This window comes from Mesocricetus auratus, unplaced genomic scaffold, assembly GCF_017639785.1.
Source record: "Mesocricetus auratus isolate SY011 unplaced genomic scaffold, BCM_Maur_2.0 Super-Scaffold_100004, whole genome shotgun sequence".
NCBI classification, from domain to species: domain Eukaryota; kingdom Metazoa; phylum Chordata; class Mammalia; order Rodentia; family Cricetidae; genus Mesocricetus; species Mesocricetus auratus.
Genome location: NW_024429189.1, coordinates 114967961 through 114990711, shown reverse-complemented (window position 1 = coordinate 114990711; position 22751 = coordinate 114967961). Strand labels below are relative to the sequence as shown.

The window sequence follows — 22751 nt, the reverse complement described above, 5'->3', positions numbered from 1 at the left end:
GTCCTTCCTGGTCAGTGTGTTTCCTTTTACTTCTGTGCTTACCATAGATGCTGAAATCTTACCAGATTTCTGAGAGCTTATGAGGTCGTGTTCATGTGCACACACTTGCTCAAATTGAGGTTTCTATAGATAAATACTATCAAGTCCTTTCCCACCAGTTACTGATGTCATGCAGAGATTATTTTAAGATTTGTTTTGTTTTTAATGATGTTTATGGGAGGTATGTACCGATATGGGTACAGGTGTCCACTGAATCAAGGATAGGGCCCTGGGATGCAAATTCAGGTTCCCTGTAAGAGCAGCATGTGCTCTTAATGGCTCTCTCTCCAGTCCACAGTCCAGTGATTTTCAATAAACATTTAAGTATCCTTGTTGCTAATCTTGGGACATGGGTTTTTCAAATTTTACAGTCTTAACTATTTCGTGGACACCTTGACTGGTTAAGAAATTAAGGAATCAGCAATTCTTTAGCAAAGCCAAACCCTACTTGTTCCTTTTGTCACCAGAGAAGTGTGAAGGCCGCTCTCTGGAGAACAGAGGCTGCACACAGGTGTTGGGAGTAAGAGTGTGAAGCTCTGCCTGGGCCTTATCTTGAATATTTGATACCCAGGGAGACTATAACCATTGTGCTTCTGGACTTGTGTGACAACAGCTCTGGCACATCTTTCTAATTTATATCTCCTGCTTCCCCATCCCAGGAACTTCAAACTGTTCCCCACCCCAAGCCCATGGTGCTTCCTCTAAAAACATACACAGAAAGCTTTCAGAAATGCAATATTTAATGAGCTATTCTAAATGACAAAACAAAAGAAATATAAATCGTTCCTGGTTATCATCCATATATGCAGTCTTGACACTATACAATGTTGCAAAAGAAGGAGCATGAGAGCATAGAGGCCCTGCAGAGGGTAACCTCTCAGTGGATGCAGAGAGAAGTACAGCGCCAGTCCACAGATGACTCCGGTCAGAGGAACTATAAGCACACAAACTTGTAGAGCCTGAATTTTGTTGCCCAGGGATAGGTGGCCACAGTGAACAGGCAGGTGACGGTCTGTGGGAAAAGAATAAGAGAGGACAGTGAAAGGAGAAAGTGAAGGACGTTTGTAGCATGTGCTCCCCAAAAAAATCCATCTCACCCTTTCCCCTCCACAGAGGGGAAGAAGTAGAAGAAGGAGACAAGGGCCTTCACACATGGTTACCCAGTGAACCCAGTCTTGACCCGTGTCTTCATCTGAAGCTTTGTGGTAACCCAGGGTACTTGTTATCACACATGCACAGTAGACAGTGACCTCTAGAGGAATGTCTAGGATGTCTTTGTGATTCACATACCTAACAGCAATGGTAGAAAGCACCCTGTCATAATTAGCCACTGTGATGATTAGTTTTCACTGTCTACCTAACACAGTCTAGGGCCATCTGGGAAGAGCATTTCAGTGAGGGATAGCCTAGATCAGGTTGGCCTGTGAAAATATCAGTTGAGGACTGACTTGACGACATTAATTATGGAAAGACCCAGCCTACTGGGGGTGACACCATTTGCCAGGTTTGGAACCTAAACTGTACTGTATTAGAGTGGGAAAAGTGAGCTATGTACCAGAAACTTGCATACATTCATTTTTCTCTACTTGTAACTATGGATGTCATATGACTAGCTGCCCCAGTTCCTACTGCCCCACCCTGTCCCTGTAGCATCCATGGCTGTAAAAGCTATGGAGGCTGGTATCCCATCTTACATTATTCATATTGTGGTTCATCTGAAAGGGGCAAGTGTCAAGGCTGTCCTCAAATTGCCTGCACAGGGTTCTACGCAGCTGAAGCTTCATGGAGAAAACCATTGGAAAATCCACCTGCAGAGCCTGGAGACAGAAAAAGGTTAAAGTGAACACACCCTTCTAGCCTCTTAAGAGGTTCTGTGACAGTGTGTGTGAAGAGATCCAGATTCTCCTCCATTTGGAGTTCCAGCTCTAGGAAGGACAGAAGCCAGGGAGGTAATCTCTAGATTAAAGAGTTAAGAACCAAGAGTGGGGACCTGTTGGAAAGTAGAGAAGTCAAGGCTGAGTCCATTATCTCTAGGCCCTGCAGCCCACATTTGGCCACAGCAAACCCAGACTTCACTCTCAGCAGACATCTGAACCTACACCTGCATTCCAAGAGGACACAGGACGTGTTCTGTGTTCTGTGAGGGTGGTGGCTCTACCAGTGTTTGCTGGATAGTCAGCCCTAAGACATGGAGCCAGATCCCCAGATACTTTCTCAACTGAGCTAAAAGTAAAACACTGGCAGCACAAGCCCAGTGTTTCAGGAGTAGCCTTGTTCCTTTACAGTGTGTCCTGAAAACCAGCTAGGTGCTGCACTGGGCAAGGCTGGAGCCCCTCTGTCTTTCCCTTGCCAGGGAAGGAGGAATAGACTGCCCTTCTCCCACGGCAAGAAGGGCAACATTGGAAATGAGCGTCGCTACCCTGACTACATTCTATAGGGGCGTTATAAGATGATGAAGAGGATCTGATGTGGTCAGTGGGCAGAGTGGGCCCAGAGCAGGAGGGAATGAAGAGGAAGAGCTGTCTGGTACTTTCAATAGAGATAGTGGCTCTCTGTGCTCCACAAATCCTCAGTTCTTTTCTGTTTATCTTTGTTTTACTCTGTCCATTCTTACCAATTAGAGTTTTGTTTTGTTTATTTGAAATTTTGTGTCTTACCTAGTTTTCAGCTTCATCCATCAGCACCTTTTGTGTGTGAATCTTTTACTTAATAAGTGGTTTTATCTGTTTAGAAAAGTCTGCTCTGCGAGCTCCAGTGGCACAACCGGTTAGAGAGAGGCAGTTACGCAGAAATGTCTGCTCTGATGGCTTATCAGGTAAAGGCACTTGCCACCAAACCTTACAGACTGAGCTCGATATCCAGTATCTACATGATGATAGGAGACAACCTTTGTGTGTGCCAACACACACACACACACACACACATACACACATGCTTAAATGAATGAAATATAATAAAAAATCTTTAAAAAGAAATGCTCATTCTAAAATTACTCATTTAAATTGTTTCAAAGCAATAAGAATGACATAAGGATCTTGTATGTAGATAGAAAATGATCCCATTTTAAAAGATTTTGTAAGGAAAACATGGGTTAAGCCATTGAAACTAACTGAATTAGGTTATGTGTAACCTGCAAAAGAGGTGGATTTCCCTCTCCTGTCCCTCACTGAGGAGCAGATACATTCAGGCAGGATATATGATCACTTACCTCCTCCTGCCTGGAACTCAGGATATGCTCCACCCTGAAGGCATATTCCTCGTGACTTCTCTGGTTGAATGTATTCACGGCAAACTCCACCGTGGGAAGGAAATAAGCATAGGTGATGTTTTCCTCATTGGCCTTTGAGACAGGAGGAATGGAAAACTGGAAGCCAAGGAGAAGTAGCAGCATGGCTCCAGGGAGAGTCTTCCTTTCCCCTCGACAGAACATAGTGCCAGAACTCCACAATCAGTGCTTTGCCTGCCTCAACCCCTCAGTCCCACAGGGATTTTTCTGGCACAGCTCTAGCCCCTTATCTCTTCGGCATGGTCACAGACTCCACCTTCTTAGTTGCCTCTCTGATTTACATCCTCTCCTATTATTGCTTGCTCCAACAAAGGTTTTGTTTTCCCTGTTGTTGGGCTTTGTCTTTGTTTGTTTTTGAGGGGTTTTTTTTGGTTGTTTTGTTTTGTTTTGAGACAGGGTTTCTCTGTGTGCCCTGGCTGTGCTGGAACTCACTCTGTAGACCAGGTTGGTCTTGAATTCAGAGATCTGACTGCCTCTGCCTACTGAGTGCTGGAATTAAATGTGTGTGCCACCATGCCTGGCCTCCACAAATGTTTTTAAATCACCTCCAATCCTGGAAAGAGGAACAGGACATCAAACAGGACGTGCTGGAGAGAATCGTGAAGAAAGAGCATCCTGTCATGTGGGCCAGCCACATCCGCTCCTGATTCAATGAGACAGAGGAGCTCTCATCAGAATGCTGCAGATTCGGATGCTAAACCAAAGACATGGCACCGCATGTCTTAGTGGAAGACGAGGCAAGGAGAGCTGAGATGCAAAGGATAAGAGAGAAGAGTAGTCTTTGTGGCTGAGGCAGCACAGTTGCTAGAGGTTCATGGGACATGCTCAAAGCCTGCCTGCACACCACTGGCCTGGCGCCCACAGGATTAGGCTGAGAATGAAGACCACTGTCCTGTATCACTTCCTTGTTGCTTCATAGCTTTGGTCCAACTACTGGAAGAGCAGTTCGTAATGTGAAGACAAAGGACAGGCAGTTCAGTGAGAGACCGTGTCCAAGGAAACAGATGTGAGTGATAGAGAGACACCTGACATCGACTGTGGCCTCCGTGTGCATGTGCACAATCATATACATGCAGACACACACACACACACACACACACACACACACACATACACACATACCATCGTTTATTGCTGACCATGTATCTTCCAAATGCCGCTAGTGAAAAATGCAATGAAAAAAAAGACATCTTCAACCATGGTAACAGTGCCTGATCACATCTAGTGGGAAGGGCATCTGAGGAAGACAGACACAGGCTGAAATACTCAGGAAGTTATAATAACTTACAGTATGGTGCATGCCTGTAATCGCAGCACTGAGGAAGGGGAGACAGAAGGATTATGAGTCCAAGGCTAGCCTGGGATGTGTACTGAGACTCTGTTCTCAAAACAATAGCAACAAAATCAAAGACCCAGGGAAAGAACTTGCCATAGTCGTTATCTCACATGCACCTACCAATGAGGTAGAATGTAAAATAGAACCAGTGACAACCCTACAGAGAACAGAGCAAGCCTCAGCCATGTTGGGAGAGTCTAATACATCTTTAATTTCCCAAACACTGAGAGTAGAACAGAAGCCAGAGAGGCCTGGGCAGGTAGTTTTACAGACTGTAAATGACCCCACCCAATGGGAGTATAAAATATTTTTTATCTTTTACAAAATAATATAAAATGTTTAACTATCATCATGTTGTTAGTTATTTAAATATGTATCTCCAGAAGTCTGGTGCTTCGTGTTCTCCCTTCCCCATCTCTACCTTTTTCCTGCTCTAGGGAAGGACTTGGAAGAAGAAAGTCCCATAGGTATACACAGAGCAGCTCTAAGGAGACCACCAAGGAGAGCTACGTGGGCAGAGCTGGATGTACATGAGTTCAAGAAAGCTTTTCTCTGCTCAGCTGAGTTGGGAGTGTTTATTTCATATTGCAGTGGCATCTATCCTATCCTAACAAAGAGGGATCTCTAACCTTGAGTAAGCTACTAGTCGCAAGAGTAGAAAACTGCTCCATGCATACACATGAACTTGTGTGAATTTCTTAGACAAGGATAAGGGACAAGGATAGGAGGCTACTCACTGCCTCAGACTATTGAGTGCCTGGTCAGAAATAGAAAAGCTTATCCTAAATCAAGCAGAAAGGAAGGGATTGTACAGAAGAAGTTAACCACCCCCCAAGGCTAGCAGAGTAAGGAGATGACCAGGGCATCAGAACCAGGACAGGATGGAGCTCAGTGGATTCTAGGAGACCACTCTGCACCATGACTGTGCTTAAGGCCTGGGACTGAGATAAGGCAAGGACTGGAGTCTTCAGAGCAGCCCTGGAAACATTCCCAATGAGTATGACTCATCCCAGTTCCTGGTCTTTGATTGCCCATGAAGTCCCTTCTTCATTCATGGGGCTCAAATTGTGTGCACACTGCTCAGGAAGCATTTGCTCTGCTTTCCTAAATGTCACCCTTGTAAATGAGGTCAGAAATTTAAGATTCCCCTGCTTCTGTCCCCCAACTTAATACCAAACAACAGGTCCATTAACAGTTGCTCAATTAGGTCCTTTCACTGGGTCATCCTTACGGTGGTCATTCCTGCAAGCAGTGCCTCTGCCTATCCACTTCTTACCCTCCCCACAAGCTGCATGTACCAGCCCATTCTATCTTTGCCTATGTCTCTTATCTGGCTAGAGTCTCTTGGATCCAGGGCCCAAGCACCTGCTGATACCACAGTACACGTGCTGTCATGCTGTGTTTTCTCTCCAGAGTCAGAAGCTCAACTGAGCACCCAGAAGCATCCCAGAAAGGACTTGCAACTCCATCAGCATCCCTCAGTGCTCATCCCTCGTTACCCTGCTCCTCTGATCCTGGCCTGCACTTCTTTTTCTCTGTCACGTTGCTTTCTTTCCCTTGAGCTGTGTTCTGGCCTCTGATTTTTTCCCTCCTCATCCTCTCAGTATTCTCAACAAATATCTCTTTACTAGGGGACTCTCATGTGCCTTGGTAACAAGTTGTTTAATATTAACTTGGCTGTCTTCACACCTCTTTATGTCGAGTTGCCTGATGCTATGACCACACAAAGCCTTTACCTGTCTCCTTCCTAGAGGTGGGGCCCATTTCCTCCCTGCTTTGCAATGGCAGCATATGGTTTGGTCCCATCTTTGTCTTTTACTATCAGATACTGTCAACTACCATCTGGTATATAAATGTGGTTTATTGAACTGTAGTTATCCTCCTTTGTTTACACTTTGCTCATAACTGTTCCGATGACACAGGAGTAGCAAAGTTATTGGGAAAGAGATCCTGTAGCCAGCAAACACCAAAATAGTTTACCTTTTTATTTTATTTCTTCCAGAAATAATGTGCTTAACACTAGATTGGAATATCCAGTTATGGTCTCTGTAGCCTCTGACATATCAGAGTACTTCAGTTATTCATGGTAGCCACATTCTTTGGGGACCCATGAGCATGACCATGCAAGCTCTTTCTGTACCTTCATCTCCACAGAAAGTAGACCTGGGAATATCTTGACTCATGTCTCTTGCTTTATCCAGATGTTCCTTTGTTCAAAAAAAAAAAACCATGCTCTTTCTTCACTGGCGTCTCATAAGATATACTCCTTCTGTGGTAAGAGGACTAGGGTCAGAACTAGACAAATTTTCCAGCCTTGTTATCTGTAATGGGGCAACATAGACAAAAGACAGAGCTCCAAGTTCTATGGCTTAGACTGATCATGCCCTGACCAGCCTGGACAATTGTTAAGCCAGGGAGAAAGACATTTTAGAGAACCAACAAACAGAAAAGATGGAGCCTATGCCAACAAAGACCACTTGCCTGAGCATCGAAGGTACACAACTTGCATAGGAAATTGGCAAGATGGCTCAACAGGCAAAAGCATTTGATGCCAACCCTAAGGACCTGAGTCTTATCCTCAGAACCCATATAGTGGGAGAACAAACAGACTCCCCCAAGTTGTCCTTTGAGGCATACAAGTATACGTGTTTACACACACATGCACAATAAACAAATGTACATGGAGTCTAAAAGACATGGAGTCTAAATAGGCTGGCTGGCAGCAGGGTGGTTAGAAACTTATGGAGGTCTACTCTGTCTGTAGGACATGCTGGCGTCTGTGAATCTCAAGAAAAAAAAAACGCTGATTAGAAAGTCACAGGGATTCAGATCCTTTTAGCTTCTTTCCCAGGAATGTTGATTCTGTGGTTAATTGTTAGGACAGAACAGGCCTTCTTTCAGTGGAGAAAGAGAAAGATAGCACAGAGCTACATTTTGCAGGATACAGATAATCCTGCAGTATGACAATCTACTTTTCCAGGGAACACAAGGAGGACAGAAGCAACATTCCCTGGGAGACAGGACAAGGGGATGTTCCCTAGAGAATAGTTTTCTGTTTTCAGGTGGCTTCAGTCAGATGTGTCTTTGCTAAGAAAGCCTGTGGAAAGCAACAATATATTGCGCAATTACATGACCTTCAGAATGAGTAACTTTGAAAATCAACTGAAAGCATGTAGCCTTGAGGGTTTATCTCCCTTTGTTAACAGCTCCGCCTACCTGAAACTGTTCCTTTCATGTCCACAGCCCTTTCTGCTGTTCCTCCCTAGTCCACAATACACATTTACCCAAGACTTAGAACAACACCTAGGACAAATTGAAAGGGATATTTGAACAGCACTCCCTTGGAGAGGATATGTAGTTTAGTCCCAATGACATGAAACAGGACTCCTCCTTGTTTCCATGATGATCTTTATGGTTAGAGACCAGATGATCCTTTGAACAAGGTCAGAGTGAGACATTTTGCCAGCACATATGTGATGCTAATTGGTTAAATTCCCTCATCTTTAAAAATATAACATTTATTTTGGATAAGAATGGGCATTAAGGACCTGGCCTGGGGAGATGGCTCAGTTGGTAAACGAATTGCTTTGCAAACATGAGGATCCAAGTTTGCATCCACAGCCTGGCATGGTGGCATGAGGAGACAGAGACAAGAGAATTTCTGGCCAGTAAAGTGTCGCCAAATCATTGAGCTCTAGGTTTGGTGAGAGACCTTGTCTCAGAAAAATAAGGTGGAGACTGATAGAGGAAGCAACCCACATCAAGCTCTGGCTTCCATACACATACACAAATGCATGGGTACTCACATGACAATATGTACATATGTATACACCGCATATCATCCTACATATGTGCAAAACAGAATTCATATAAAAATTAGAGCAGGGATGGATAATCCAACAATAAAAGCACTGACGTTGGCTTACCCAAACACAGTGCACCACCTGATGGAGATGGCACGGTGTAGCAAAGCTCAGGGAGTAAATGGATGAGATAAAAAATGAACCAAGAGTATGGGACCTCATTTTCTGGGACACAGGTCCCTTCTGTGCAGAACCAAGAAACACAGTGAACAATGTTCAGGTCTGTGTAATTCACTTCCGTGAAGGTCAAAGTTCTTTCTTCCTCCAGCACCATTTGCACAGCCCCCTGCACACAGCTAGGTTGAGTTCAAGTGCCTGAGCTTCCCCCACTGGGAATTCGGAGTGATGTTACAGTGACTCAAAGGTCAGTGACCGACTTTGCACATGGGCATTAACCCTGATCTCTATACTATCAGTACATGTATCCCAGATTTGGGGACAGTCAGCAGGAACATCATTTCACCATTCTCTAGGACCAACCAGAAGTCAAGACTTGCTGACAAACATTCCAAGAATTGGCATCCCAAAGCCTATGTACTTTGTCCATAGTGAAATCTCTGGGCTGCTCCCAGATATAAAAATGTGCACAGCAGTGAGACGTGGTTGAGACCATGGAGAAGCCATAAGGAGAAGTAGAGACAGCCTGCTCTCAGTGCAGAGTCTAATTCTATAAGACGTCCTCTCCTACAGTCCCACACCCTGTTCCTAATTACCACAGAGCGAGAGATCAGAAAGAGTGCCATTACATTTAACTCTTCAGCACAGCTAAGCATCAAGTCAAAGGAGGCACAGTTGAGCTGTGCCTGCTGACTGACCCTATAACAGGAGACTCTGGGTAGCAACCTTACCCACCATACACAAGACAGGCAACATTAGGAGGTGCTGCTCTCTAGAAGCCACATGTCACCTTGATCTTCTCCCTAAGCTCCAGAAAGACTTTGGAGGTAACATATATTATCTGGACCTGTAGGTACAGACTAGTCATCATCGCAAATGAACTACAATCCAGCTGTGCTGTAAAGTGTACCTTGTCTTCTAGTTGATCTCAACAAAGCCACCCTCCCCATATTTGTTTATAGAGAATACACCACTCAACCAGAAAGTCATTGGGGAATTCTTTGTGAACTTTGCCAGATTGTGACTTGAGCCACTCAGGACCAAACAGAACTTGGAGGCTAAGGGAGCTATAATGCAAGACTCCAACTGTCCTATTCCATCTTCCCAAAACCTTACTTAGGATTATAAAAATAAAGTCTTCTTGAGAGAATTCCTTAGCCTGTCATGCTTGAGCTCAGTGGGAACTGACTTTCTTCGGAATGGTCAGAAACTGTAATGGGGAAATGGATGACCACAAAGATGGTGACACAACTGACAGGTGCTTGCTAGAGTTTTGCTAATTCCATGCACACATGTAAACTTCATGAGTGAAAAAGGGACCCCATGGAGCAACTGTGGACATTGGAAAATATCTATGCTTGGAACTTGATTAGGCTAGAAATAGCATCCACTTATTGACAGCAGATTGTCTCTCCTCAGAGATAAAAAAAACCAACTAGAGAAGGCTACAAACCCCAGAAAATAGCATCACACATTCTCAGCACCAGATCCAAAGAACACACACACACACACACACACACACACACAATTAATGAAGTTAGTGACTCAGCTGAAGTGGTCCATTATCTTGCAAGCATCTTTATTTATTTAGAAGAAAAGTGAGATTGGCAAGGTGTACTGGATGCTGATTAGATATCTTTGCACTGCTTCTTCAGCATCTTAAGTTCAAATTTCCATGGTTTGGATGAAACAATAAAAATGCAAAACACCATCTAAAAAAAGACAAAAAACAGTTATTTAGGGAGCTATGGAGAAGGCATAATAAAGTACCTGAATTTAGATGCATGTAAAAACATCCAATCATAGTTGCACATCTATATAACCCAAGCACAGGGTGAAGAGAGACAGGCAGATCCTGGAGGTCAGTGGCCAGCCAGTCTACCAATCAACAAGCACAATAAGAGAATGTATCTTTCCAAAGATAAGGTAGAGATGATTCGACTGTAGATGAGCTTACATGTATACATTACACAATGCACACTAACACACAGTATGTATGTATGTATGTATGTATGTATGTATGTATGTATGTGTATGGATGGAGTCAATGACACATAATAGAAACAGCATCTTGCGTGGAGTCTGGCTACCACAATCTCAAATAGAACAGAATTTAAATGAGAAACTAGCAAATGCATCAGAACTGGCCTCACAGTGTTCTCTATCTCACAGGTGGGAGAGGGGCATTTCCTGTCATGTCAGCTACATACCTTTTTCATCTTAGGATCTTGTTGAAGCAAGCAGTTTTCATTTTCTCCTACCCTTTTCTTGCACATTGTTCGGGCAATTTTCACTTCAAGATAGTACTCCAGACTGTCTGTGACCTGTCAATAAGTCATGTAAGTTAAATCCATAGAAGAAAACAGCATCAAGTATCCCCTTTGATAAGTCAATATGCCATTGGCTACTTATGGCTAAACTATCTTCCTGCTCTTCCTTGACTACATGTCCCAGCAGAAGTTTTGAGATTATTTGAGAGAATTCTTATCTTGACATCTGTCTCACTTCTCTCTCACAATTGTATTTTTATTTATTGACATTTATATTGTGTGTATACATGTATATGGTATATGTGTCTATTCATGTGGGTAGGTATATTCGTTTATGTGGGTGCCTATGTGAGCATGTACTGAGAAGTCACAGATCAATGTTGAAGTCTTCTTGGATCACTGTCACTGAACCTGGAACTCATCTAAGCTACATGGCAAAAAAAGGTGCAGGAGTCTGCTTTTCTCTGCCCACTGCCCCAAGAGTTGGGGTTGCAGACATGCACTGCCATGTCCAACATTTAAGTAGATGCTGTAGAACAAACTCAGGTCCTCATGAATGTGCAGAAAGCACTTTACTGGGCTCCCTCCTTAACCCCTGAGTTTTTCATTTTAAATAGCAAATAATATCAAGTGTCCCCAGAATTAAGCTAGGAAATTAAAAACAAAGAGCATTCTCCAGTGGAAACTAACCATTTATTTATTGGAACTTGAGATTTGGTGATCTGTAAAGAATAGAATACTTAATTTTTGAGGTTTTAGAGACTTCACATTCCCAGATCAAAGAGCCCACATCCAGCAGGAGTCTTCTTGCTACCAGAGTGGAAAGCAGACGGGCAAGAGGAAGCACAAGAAAAAAAAGGCAGGAGATGATTGTGTATACTTAAGACCTTTTGAAACAGAGCAGTGTCCAAGGAAAATGCCTGCTACTTTAGCAAAATCAATGAGCTCCAGATTTGGAGATAGTGATCCAAGAAGACTCCAGCATTGACCTATGACCGTTCAGTGAGTGCTCACACAGGCCCCCACATGCATGAATGTGTCTACCTACATGAATGCATACATATACTATGTACATGTCTACACAAATAATAGTGTCAATAAACAAAAATAAAACAATTATGAGAGAAGTGAAACATGCCCAAGAATTCTCTTTATAACATAAAATCTCCCCTTAGAGTCACACTCACAGAAGAAAACACATTGTCTTTAAACTAAATAAAAGACATTTTTCATGGTACTGGAAATAAAAAGATATATTTTCACATTTATCAAATACACAATTATCTAAAAGACAAGACAGATCCAATATTGGTATGATGAATGTCAACACATACCCACACATCAGCAGCACTGGCAGAGGCCTAAATGTCTTCAGTTTACAGCCTATCTAAGGTCCTGTGCTCAATGTCCAGCACCACAAAAAAATAAAAATAGGGAGAAGAGGGAGGAGAGGAGGACATGAAGGAGCAGGAAGGTTAAATTGGGAGAAGAACAGAGGAAGACAAGATAAGAGATACCATAATAGAGAGATCATCATAGGTTTAAAGGGAAATCTGGCACTAGGGAAATGTCCAGAGATCTACAAGAATGACACCAACTAACAATCTAAGCAATAGTGGAGAGACTACCTTAAATGCTCTTCCCCGATAATGAGATTGATGACTACCTTATATGCCATACTAGAGCAGAAGCAGACACCCACAGCTAAACACTGAACTGAACTCTTGGAATCCAGTTGCAAAGAGGGAGGAGTGATGAGCAAATGGGTCAAGACCAGGCTGATAAAACCCACAGAAATAGCTGACCTGAACAAGGGGGAGCTCATGGACCCCAAACTGATAGCTGGGAAACCAGCATAGAACTGATTCAGATCCCCTGAACGTGGGTGTCAGTGAGGAGACCTCAGCAATCTATAGGGCCTCTGGTAGTAGATAAGTATTTATTCCTAGCGAAAAGAATGGACTTTGGGAGCCCATTCCACATAGAGGGATACTCTCCTAGCCTAGATACATGGGGAAAATACTAGGCCCTGCTCCAAAGGATATGACAGACTTTGGAGATCTCCCATGGAAGGCCTCACCCTCCCTGGGGAGCAGAAAGGGGATGAGATAGGGGGATAGTGGGGGCAGGGGAGGAGGGAAGGGAGAGGGAACTAGGATTGACATGTAAAACAAGCTTGTGTATAATTTAAATTAAAAATAGAAAATAAATAAACAAACACAAATAGATTTAGTAGTACTCATGGGCAATTTGTCATTATCTTACACATACATTCTTTAACTAAGGGATTCAAATTCAGAGTATTGCTATGCTGGGTGCAACACATATTCATTGTTCAATTTTCTTCTATTAACAAACCTGTTGATTTGTTAGGATATGAGCAAAACTAACCGTGCTACTTCAGTTTTTAAGGTATGATGCAAACTGAGACATATCTAACTTTACTTACATGAAGTTCCATGATATTTTGAGTGCCAAAATAGACAACAGTATGATTGCATGGATACAAAATATACTTAATTGAGCCAGTGAGATGGGTTAGTGAGGAAAATCACTTACAATCAAGCTTGACAACCCCAGTGTGATTCCCAGAATCTAAATGATGGAAGAAGAGGACTGAGTCCCACAAACTGTCCTCTGAAGGTAATACAACATAACATGCCCTCCCTTCCTCCTTCCCCAATATCCCTTCTCTGTCTCTACACACCCACACGCGCGCGCGCGCGCGCGCACACACACACACACACACACACACACACACACACGAAAAAATGTAATTCTAAATCTTTCCACAATTTTGTATGTGGAAAGAAACTATGTAGAAGGAGAGAACAAACTACTGTGGTACTCTCTCTCAGAGTAACCAGCCAGATTGAAAAATGCAAGAAACTGTTTCATTTCATTTTTATTGTGTGTGTATGTATCCATGTATATGCACATAAGTGTGGGTGCACATGTGTGTTTATGCATGTGAAGGCCAAAATTTGACATCAGGAGTCTTCCTCAATGGCACTCTACCCTTTTTTTTTAATCAGAAACTTTCACTACATCTAGAGCTTACCAATTCAGCAATATTGGATTGCCCAAAAGATGACCCTGTCTCTGACTCCTCAATGGTAGCATTAGAGGCAAGCATTGTCACATCTAGCTTTTTAAAACATGAATGCTGGGGATAAAACTCAGGTCCTTACATTTGTACTACATCACTTTACTGACCAAAGCATCTCCTAGCCAGGCTTTCATTTTTAACACAATTGCCAATCGGCATCCTATAACTTTCATGTAGATCATGTTAGATCAAGTTTCTCAACCTCAGTCACCCAGAAATCTTGAAATTGATCTTTCTTTGTCTGGGAGGCCTGGATGTTCTAAGACAGTAAGTAGCATTCTAAGCCTCAATTTACTGGGTACCAGAAGTGGCATTTCCATTCTTGACAACCACAAACACCCCCAAGCACTGCCAAAAATCCCCTGGGAGCAAAAGCCCATCCTTCACTGAGAACCACAGCTGTGCATTCAAGCAATGCAAGTACTCTTCCCACAAGAAAACCCACATATTTAAATACCGTAAACGAGAAGTGTATTTATTATATTTAGCCTCGCAAGTGACCTAGGTTAGCACTATAATACCCCAGACAGTCAGTTGTGTCTGCATGACCATGGGGCTCATTGGGAGCTGTGACAATACCACAAGAAAATATGATACCACATTTTGGTAGCTCAAGAAAATATCCAAATTTGAAATTCGCAAGCAAGGTTTATATTGAACATATATTGCTTTCACACCACCATAAGTTAAGAAATCATAAGTTAATCATTATAATTTGGAGACCATCTCTGCTTCTAAGTTAAAAATAGCTGCAGGAAGTGTCAGTTCACTCAGCCACCAGTCAATCATGAGCCTAACGTACATTGCCAATTGCTCAGCACATGGGAGGAGACAAAGGTTTTCTTGGGTACCGAGGCAGCCCCTCACTGCTTTTGCAGAGTCCTTTCTCTGGCTGTCCCCTCTTGCTGCACTTGTCTCCACGATCCAGCATGATTCCGAAGTTGCTCTCCTCATTCAGTCACTGATTCAAATCACAAATAGGCTTATGTCTTGACTCTTCTACTTACCATCCAGGCAGCACTGTATACTTCTGTGTCTCAATTTCCTCCCTATAGCACAGAAGAATGGCTCCTACCTAGGAAATTGTGCAAGCTGAATGAGCGAGCCATAAAACAAAGCAGACCAACAAGAAGGAAATGTTCTAGTGGAGCCACAGTAGTTCAAGGCTGCTATATAAGCTCCTGTGTACCAGTCCTCAACACTGCATAAAATCTGCAGCTGCCCCTTTTGACCTCTGACCTACACTTAAAAGGAAAAAGATTTAAGTTGTGGTCAGATTAAGCACCTCCCTTTGTATTTAGACTGGACAAGGCAATCCAGTACGAGGAATAGGTTCTCAGGAGTCAGCCAAAGTGTGAGAGACAGTCCTTATTCCTAGTGTTAGGAGTCTCACAAAGAGACTGATCTGCATAACTATCACATATATGGAGAAGACTTAGGTCGATCCCATGCAGGCTACTTGGTTGTTGGTTAAGACTCTGACTTCCTATAAGTCACATTAGTGCTTTGCTGATACTAATGTGAGGCCTGCCCCTAAAGGGTAGAAACAAGGAGAGGATGGGGGGAGGCAGAAGAAAGGTGGGGGAGAGAATAGGATAAGGGAGGGGAAACTATAGTTGGGATGCAAAATTGACTAAAACATGCTTTTAAAGGACTGTATTTTATGTTTTAGTGTTTAGCCCGTATTCACCTATGTGTACCATGCATGTACCTAAGAACCACAGAAATCAGAAAGGAGTGTCATATCCCCTAGAACTAGAGTTACAAAGAGTTGTGAGCTGCCATGTAGGTGATGGTAACCAAACCTGGATCCTCTCAACCACCAAACCATCTCTTCAGCCCCTGACCTCCACTTTTAAAGTAAACAATTTCAATTGACATTTTATGTTGCTTCTCCATCTCATATTAATAAACACCAAACTCTATTTGTCACTTCTAAAGTGAAATGATGCATTTTAGACAGAAACATCTTTTGTTCTTGTTTCCATTCCTATGTAGTAGCTATTCCTGACACTAGTCTCTGTTCCCAAAAAAAGACTAAGTGATAAAGGAGCAAAGATCAAACACTACACCTACCTGCTCCTGAGATTTTAGGATTTCAACCACCTTGAAGTTGTACCGGTCCTTGCTAGCCTTGTTATACTGTTTCATGGCAAACCAGAGTGCTTGTTGCACATAGACATAGTTATGGGGGATGTCTTCAAATGGCCTCACGATCTTCGGTGAACCCCAGGCTTGGGCTCTTCTAGACACAAGGCCCACTGTGATCACCAGGAACAGCAGGGCCTGTAAGAATCTGGCCATGGTACTTCATTCAAGGAGACACATACCAAGTTCCTTTTTTTTTTCAGAGATGGTGAGGACGCCGACAGTAATGGCTCCGCTGCCTCTGCAGGTCTATAATTCTTTCACCTCAACTCCTGACACTGCTGTGGGTTAAAAGGAAGAGATCTGTTAACATCGTTATGATACTGTACTCTATTGAGAAATACATATTTGATTTCCATCCCCAATTTCTGTCATTAAAACCCGAGGTGTGCCTGAGTGACAGTAAGAGAAAGAAGCATATACATATTCTGTAGCAAGCCCTTTTCAGCCATGTGTAAGTTAGTTTTTGGTGGGCCTTTGGTAACAAAAAAGACAGGTGTCATTGACAGAAGAAGCAAACAAATTGGACCTTTCAGTTCACCTTTGACATTGAAGGGCTAGAGTTTGAGTTAATCAATCTGCTTGTGTAATGGAACCTTTGTAGCATGTCTGAAAAGGATCAGGAGAACTTCCAGTTTGATGTATACATGGGGGTTTGTTGAAAATTAAATAAAACCCCAAGTACCCAAGTAGCAGCCTTTCTTATTGTGTGTCATTATTCATGGAGTTGTTCATCTCTTCCTTAGTAATTGTCATTTCAAGGAACAGGTGGAAATCTTATTGCAGTTAGAGTAAAGATATGGAGTATTTTCCCAGAAGATATGTCATGATTCCCTCATTGTCTTTGAGTGGCTAGGTAGTTTATTGCAGAAACAGGTTAGTCTTTGAAGGAATGGCTTTGTCACTTGGTCCTCCACCGTGTTATGATACAGTGCAGAGGCCCTCACCAGATGTGGTCCTTCAATTGCATACTTAAAACCACAAACCTCAGATTCACATTAACCTCTATTACCTTCAATTTATGATTTCCATCATAAGAACAGAAAATTGAATAAGATAATAAGATACCAAAATGGAGTCAGAAGTTGTGGAGACCTTCCATTGGTGGCCAAGTTTCAAAGATCATATGAGATAACCTAGGGACCTTCCAGTTATGATTGGCATATCAATTGGAAGTCCCATGGAACTAAGTCAAACATGTGTTGCCTTAGGCTGGTGCCAGGTAATGTGGAAATTTAACTGAAGCACAGGTTGTCCCTTTGATGCTTAGAGAGAATTAAAACATTGCTTGGAGATCCCACACATGTTCCAAGGATACTTCATGAATTAAAAAAAAATGTATACAGAACAACAATGATCTCTTATGGTTTCTCTCTCTCCTCCAAAGAAGTTGATTTAAAAAAATTCAGGAGGGAGGGGGAACTAGAATTGGAATGTAAAAATAAATTAACAATACAAAATAATAAAAATCTACAGTTACAATTCAGCGCATTTCCCCATCTCAGCTATTTGTTTCCTGGAAGGACTTACACTTCCATACACTCGCCCACCCCTTTATTTTTTCCTCAGTGATACCATCTCCTTGTTCTCAAGGTCAAGATGGAGATGTCTGAATCAGATCTCTGTGCACAGGAAGCATGGGAAGCACTTCGTCAGCCAGAAGGTATTCTCCAAGTTCTTCCTTTCCCAGGTACAGATGTGGCCACCCCCACCTGAAATGTCACACAGGCCTTAAAGGCTTTATCCCCAAAACCTCCCCAATGACTGGGCAGCTTATTAGAACTCAGATCTTACCATCCTGAGGCTTGTCAGGCCCTGTGCCTCCTATGTCACTCACACACTACCATCTTCCTTGGGGGCTGTATACTGAGTAGCCCCTTTACAAAGGAGGAAAATGAGGCTTATTAAGACTGGGCTGGTTTAACCCCCAGAAACAGCTGACTAGACAAAGGTTAACTCTTGAAACCCAGGCATCAGCCTGGGAATCCAGCATGGGACTGATCAAGACCCCCTGAATCTGGGTGTCAGTGAGGAGGCCTAGGTAATCTATTGAGCCTTGGGCAGCAGATCAGTACCCATCCCAAGTATACACACGGACTTTGGACTCCCATAGAACAATGTGAGGTGCACTCTCACCCTGAACTCTTGGGGAAGGGTCTAGGCCCTGCCCTATATGAAATGACAGACTATGGACACCCCCATGGAGGGCCTCACCCTCCCTGGGGGAATGAGGGGATAACGGGGGGAGGGTTGGGGGGAGGGCACGGGAGGAGGGGAGGGAATGGGAGAGGGACCTGGAACTGACTTGTGAAGCAACCTCGTTTCTTATCTAAATTTAAACTGGAAAATAAAAAAAAAAAAAGAAGCCAAGAGAACACCTAAGGCTACATAATGGAGGCTTCCAGATCTAACTACTGCTATCTCCACCCTGTTAAGCTACCTCAATCTAGCACACATACACACATTAAGTCATAGCCTGGAATACACATTTGCTTTGGAGGTTACCAATTTTACCAGAGAAGATAAATTGAGTTAAAATATCTAAGATTTGAACAAACTGGTTAAGGCATGTACAGTGTAGATAGCGAGCAAACAAATAGCTTAAGAGACACTGCAGAAATTATAAGAAATGGAAAGACTGAATTTAGGTGGTACATAGAATTTTATGGGAGAACTAAGCGACATGCATCAAGCATTGAGTATGAATGTGGTACATATAACCAGGGTATTTCTGAGATGTACTTCAGCTATTCTCTGATAACATCATTCTGGCCCCATGAATCCTCTCCACAGGAAATATCAATCAGCTCATGTAATAGGCTTTCTCAAGTGAACAACTGTGCCACTTGAATCCATCCTGTAAGTGAATAATCATATGTAGCTCTGGTTTGGGTTATCCATAGTAAATTGTGGTCCAAAAGTCCCAAATGGAAAACTCCAGAAATCAGAAAATCATCATTTTGAAGTCACTTTATTGTAAAACACTACAGTTCCTCCATTTTATTGATAGATATTGATTGTCCTTATACATAATCTATGAATTATACTTTATTATTGTATGTCTAGGAAAAAGCACAATATATATGACATTGATACTACTCACAATTCAGGCACCCACTATAAAGAAAAAAGCAAAAAAAAAATGAAAACAAAATCCCCACATTTTAACAACCAGGTCACACTACTTTGATCCTAACCCCTAGTTACTTAAAATGTCTTATGCGGACATCTGGAACATAATTCCCAGTGACCCACAGCATCTGTCATAGATGATTAATCTCAAGAAAGACAACTTGTGCTATAAATTTTATTACTTAGTAAGATTGTGAGATGCCCACCTATCTATCTAGATTTGGACCTTACATAAATGGTCCATAAGAACACGTAGCTGCCTCTCACTATCATAAGACTTCTACATTCTGTCAGTCATGTAACTTCCTCTCTGCTACCCACTTAAAGAATATTTCGATGCATTTTCTGTTGTGTCTTGGTAAGTTCCTTTTACTAACTTCCACTGGCCCTGCCTACTCTATCTTCAACAGCACAATCTGATCGTCTCAGAATACTTTCCCAACCAGTAAGGTCAACTAGTTTACTGACATTCCTCTTGCTCAAATCTGGCTGGTGGTTCCACTAATCTTTCATCAGAGTGAAGTTGGTGCAGCAGGAGGCACAAGATGTGAGCCCGTGTTCCAATGTGGCCTCTCCACCTCCGCCCTACTTGCCTGAAGCACATTAACCAACCCATCAATCACCTTGCTTCTTACTTGATGTGTTACAGTTTGAATCTGAGCTGACTTCTCAGTAAGTCTTTCTGTTCTCTAATCTCTGGATAACTTTCCTGGTCCTAGAAGACTACCCTGAATATTGTACTCTGCCATGTGTAAACCAAACTCGCTCTCAGTCATGTTGCTGGTCTTTGGGCCTTAAAGAAGCTGCTCTGTCCCACAAGAGGTACCTTTGTCTGCAGTGAAGACTAAGATTAAACAGCCTGTAGCCCCAGGTTGCTCTCCACCACCATCGCACTCAGGTCATGCTCCTGGTCCAGGTTAGGCATCTGTTGGGGTTTAAGCCCCAGGTGCTTCTGGTCTCTGACGCTCCTCTCCTACTAGGTGGTCATACCTGCATGCCCTTTGTGAGGTAAGCCAGTCTCTCTGATGCTGTTCTGGTCAGGATACCTCAGACAGGTCCCATCAACTTTTTACCCACTGCTTTTGTGTTGTGTGACACTATTCCAGGGAGATATGAAAAAATGTATATTCATACCAGACAGGAAACTGAAAGCACACTTAAATAAAATACCACCAAAATGCCAACTTGGCGAACCAATGAGTTTTATTGGGGTTGCTTACAGAAATATAAGTGAAGGCTTACTGGAAATGACTCAAAGACAGCTGCATCAAATTTGTTACTCGTCTTTTTTATACTAATTATTCTAACAGATGTGATGAAACTAAGGATTTGACAAATATGCAACAATTTTTAATTTGTATATCAAAGAGCAATTATTTTTTAAGCTTGATTATTTCATTTGGTTTGGTTCTAGTAACATGACAGTTTCATTAAAATGTTAATTTACTGTGGACAATAAGCAAGATACTGTGAAAGCAATATTTAGATTAGCTTTGTATTCATTATTTTTTATTAATGAAGAGCTTGCTTCACATGTCAATCCCAGCTCCCTCTCCCTCCCCTCCCCCTGCACCCCCACCTCCCACCCTATCCCCACTCCCTTTCAAAGAGTCTGTCATTTTGTTCAGGGCAGGGTTCAGGTCCTCCCCCAAGGTTCCAGGCTGAGAGAGCATCCCTCTTTATGTTATGGACACACAAAGTCCATTTATATGCCAGGGATAAATATTGATCTACTGTCCAGAGCCCCATAGGTTGTCCAGGCCTCCTCACTGACTCTCACATTCAGGGGGTCTGGATCAGTCCCATGCTGGCCTCCCAGCTGTCGGCCTGAGGTTCAAGAGCTCCCCCTTATTCAGGTCAGCTGTCTCTGCTAGTTTCCCCAGCCCATTCTTTACCCATTTGCTCATCACTCCTCTCTCTCTGTCACTGGGTTCCAGGAGTTCAGTTCAGTGTTTAGTTGTAGGTGTCTGCCTCTGCTTCCATCAGTCACAGGATGAAGGATCTAGGATAGCATATAAGGTAGTCGTCAAGTTCATTATTGACTGACCTAAAAGCTGCATCCCTCCTGACTAGTTTCTATAGTACTGGAAGGAGCTATACACTCTTCCAGGGGAGAAAAGTAATCAGTAGTCTTACCCAGTTGTGAGTCCTGCAAGTTTCGGTAATGACTGGCCTGACAAGATAAGCCTGCTGGTGCAATAGTGACACAAATGTTACGGAGTAAATAAACGTTTTCTTCTTGGATTTAAAACCCACTCTATAAGATGAAACTTATGCCTGGTACCATTAATTGGGTCAAAAACTCATTGCTGGCTAGGTTATAAAGTTACTATGCTAAATGGACATATTGTTGACTGCTCCCTAAATTCTCATCCTTGTACCCACAGATTAATACATCTCTCAACCCTCATTATGGACTCTTCTTTTACTGGTAGATGGTGATTTTCTTAGGGTTAGTTATGGTTTCTATTGTTGTGCTGAAACACCATGACCAAAAGGCAAGTAGGAGAGGAAAGAGTTTCTTTGGCTTCCATAACTCTCTTCAACATCAAAGGAAATCAGTATAGGAACTCAAGATGGGCAGGAACCTGGAGGCAGGAACTAATGCAGAAGCCATTGAAGGATGCTATTTACTGGCTTGCCCAAACTGCTTTCTTATAGAACACAGGATAACCAGCCCAGGAATGGCACCACCCACAATAGGCTGGACCTTCCCCCATCAATCATTAATGAAGAAAATACTCTACAGGCTTGCCTACAGCCTGGTCTTATGGAGACATTTTTTTTTTACCTTTCATGTACATTTACTTTTATTTCTTATTTAAATTAGAAACAAGCTTGCTCCACATGTCAATCCAAGCTCCTTCTCCCTCCCTTCCTCCCCCATCCCACATCAACATCCCCAAACCCCCACCCAATCCTCATTCAGCTCGCTCCCCAGGGAGGGTGAGGCCCTCCATGTGGGGATCATGGGGGCGTTTCTTAATTGAGGTTCCCTCCTCTCAGATGACTTCAACTTGTGTCAAGTTGACAAAAAGTAGCCAGCACAGTGATTAATACAGAGACCTACAACTGGCTAACATGCGGAGAGTAAGAAACTGTAGAGCGCTCAGCTCTAAATGAGACATCTGTATTGTACTCCTACTCCTAAAGCTCAGAAATCATTGGGAAGAAGTAGTAGATAACTATAGTGAGCCAGTATTTTCCAGACGTAAAGGCACTGGTGAACTCACAAGGGCTGTGGCTGCATGCACAAGACATCCACACAATAAAGTCACCCCATATCTCAGTATGTGCTGGGGAGAACACATGAAGCCCCACTCCTACATGAAGAGTTATTGGCAATTGATGGATGCTAAAAGACAATCAGTTTTCTTCAGGAATATGGCCACTCAGAGAGTACCATATTGCAGAAGATGGTCTTGCACCCATGCCCATACAGTCAGCACCA

At 42.8% G+C, this 22751-nt stretch overlaps 2 protein-coding genes across 2 annotated transcripts; both read right to left on the bottom strand.

The window, feature by feature from the left end:
- Window positions 1-761: 761 nt before the first annotated feature.
- On the bottom strand, window positions 762-3551 carry LOC101829702 (cystatin-9-like). The gene is made up of 3 exons (XM_040744961.1): window positions 3248-3551; window positions 1734-1856; window positions 762-1051 (listed from the first exon to the last, which is right to left on the bottom strand). Exons 1-3 carry the CDS (start codon window positions 3467-3469, stop codon window positions 974-976), a joined length of 423 nt encoding a protein of 140 aa, XP_040600895.1. The 5' UTR covers window positions 3470-3551; the 3' UTR covers window positions 762-973.
- A 6650-nt stretch (window positions 3552-10201) lies between these two features.
- LOC101834547 (cystatin-13) lies at window positions 10202-20261 on the bottom strand. Its single transcript, XM_040744960.1, has 4 exons — window positions 20127-20261; window positions 16097-16449; window positions 10852-10965; window positions 10202-10353 (listed from the first exon to the last, which is right to left on the bottom strand). Exons 2-4 carry the CDS (start codon window positions 16322-16324, stop codon window positions 10270-10272), a joined length of 426 nt encoding a protein of 141 aa, XP_040600894.1. The 5' UTR covers window positions 16325-16449; window positions 20127-20261; the 3' UTR covers window positions 10202-10269.
- Window positions 20262-22751: the final 2490 nt, after the last annotated feature.

Bases quoted from the DNA above. Each gene is read 5' to 3' on its own strand.
- LOC101834547 (XM_040744960.1), bottom strand. From the start codon at position 16,324: ATGGCCAGATTCTTACAGGCCCTGCTGTTCCTGGTGATCACAGTGGGC. The intron at 10,966-16,096 runs GTAGGTGTAGTG...ACTTATTGACAG, and splicing joins TCCTAAAATCTCAGGAGCAG to GTCACAGACAGTCTGGAGTA. The intron at 10,354-10,851 runs GTATGTAGCTGA...GTCTTTTTTTAG, and splicing joins AAGATCCTAAGATGAAAAAG to ATGGTGTTTTGCATTTTTAT.
- LOC101829702 (XM_040744961.1), bottom strand. From the start codon at position 3,469: ATGTTCTGTCGAGGGGAAAGGAAGACTCTCCCTGGAGCCATGCTGCTA. The intron at 1,857-3,247 runs GTAAGTGATCAT...TTCTGTCTCCAG, and splicing joins TGAGTTCCAGGCAGGAGGAG to GCTCTGCAGGTGGATTTTCC. The intron at 1,052-1,733 runs GTAAGATGGGAT...CTTTTCCCACAG, and splicing joins TGAACCACAATATGAATAAT to ACCGTCACCTGCCTGTTCAC.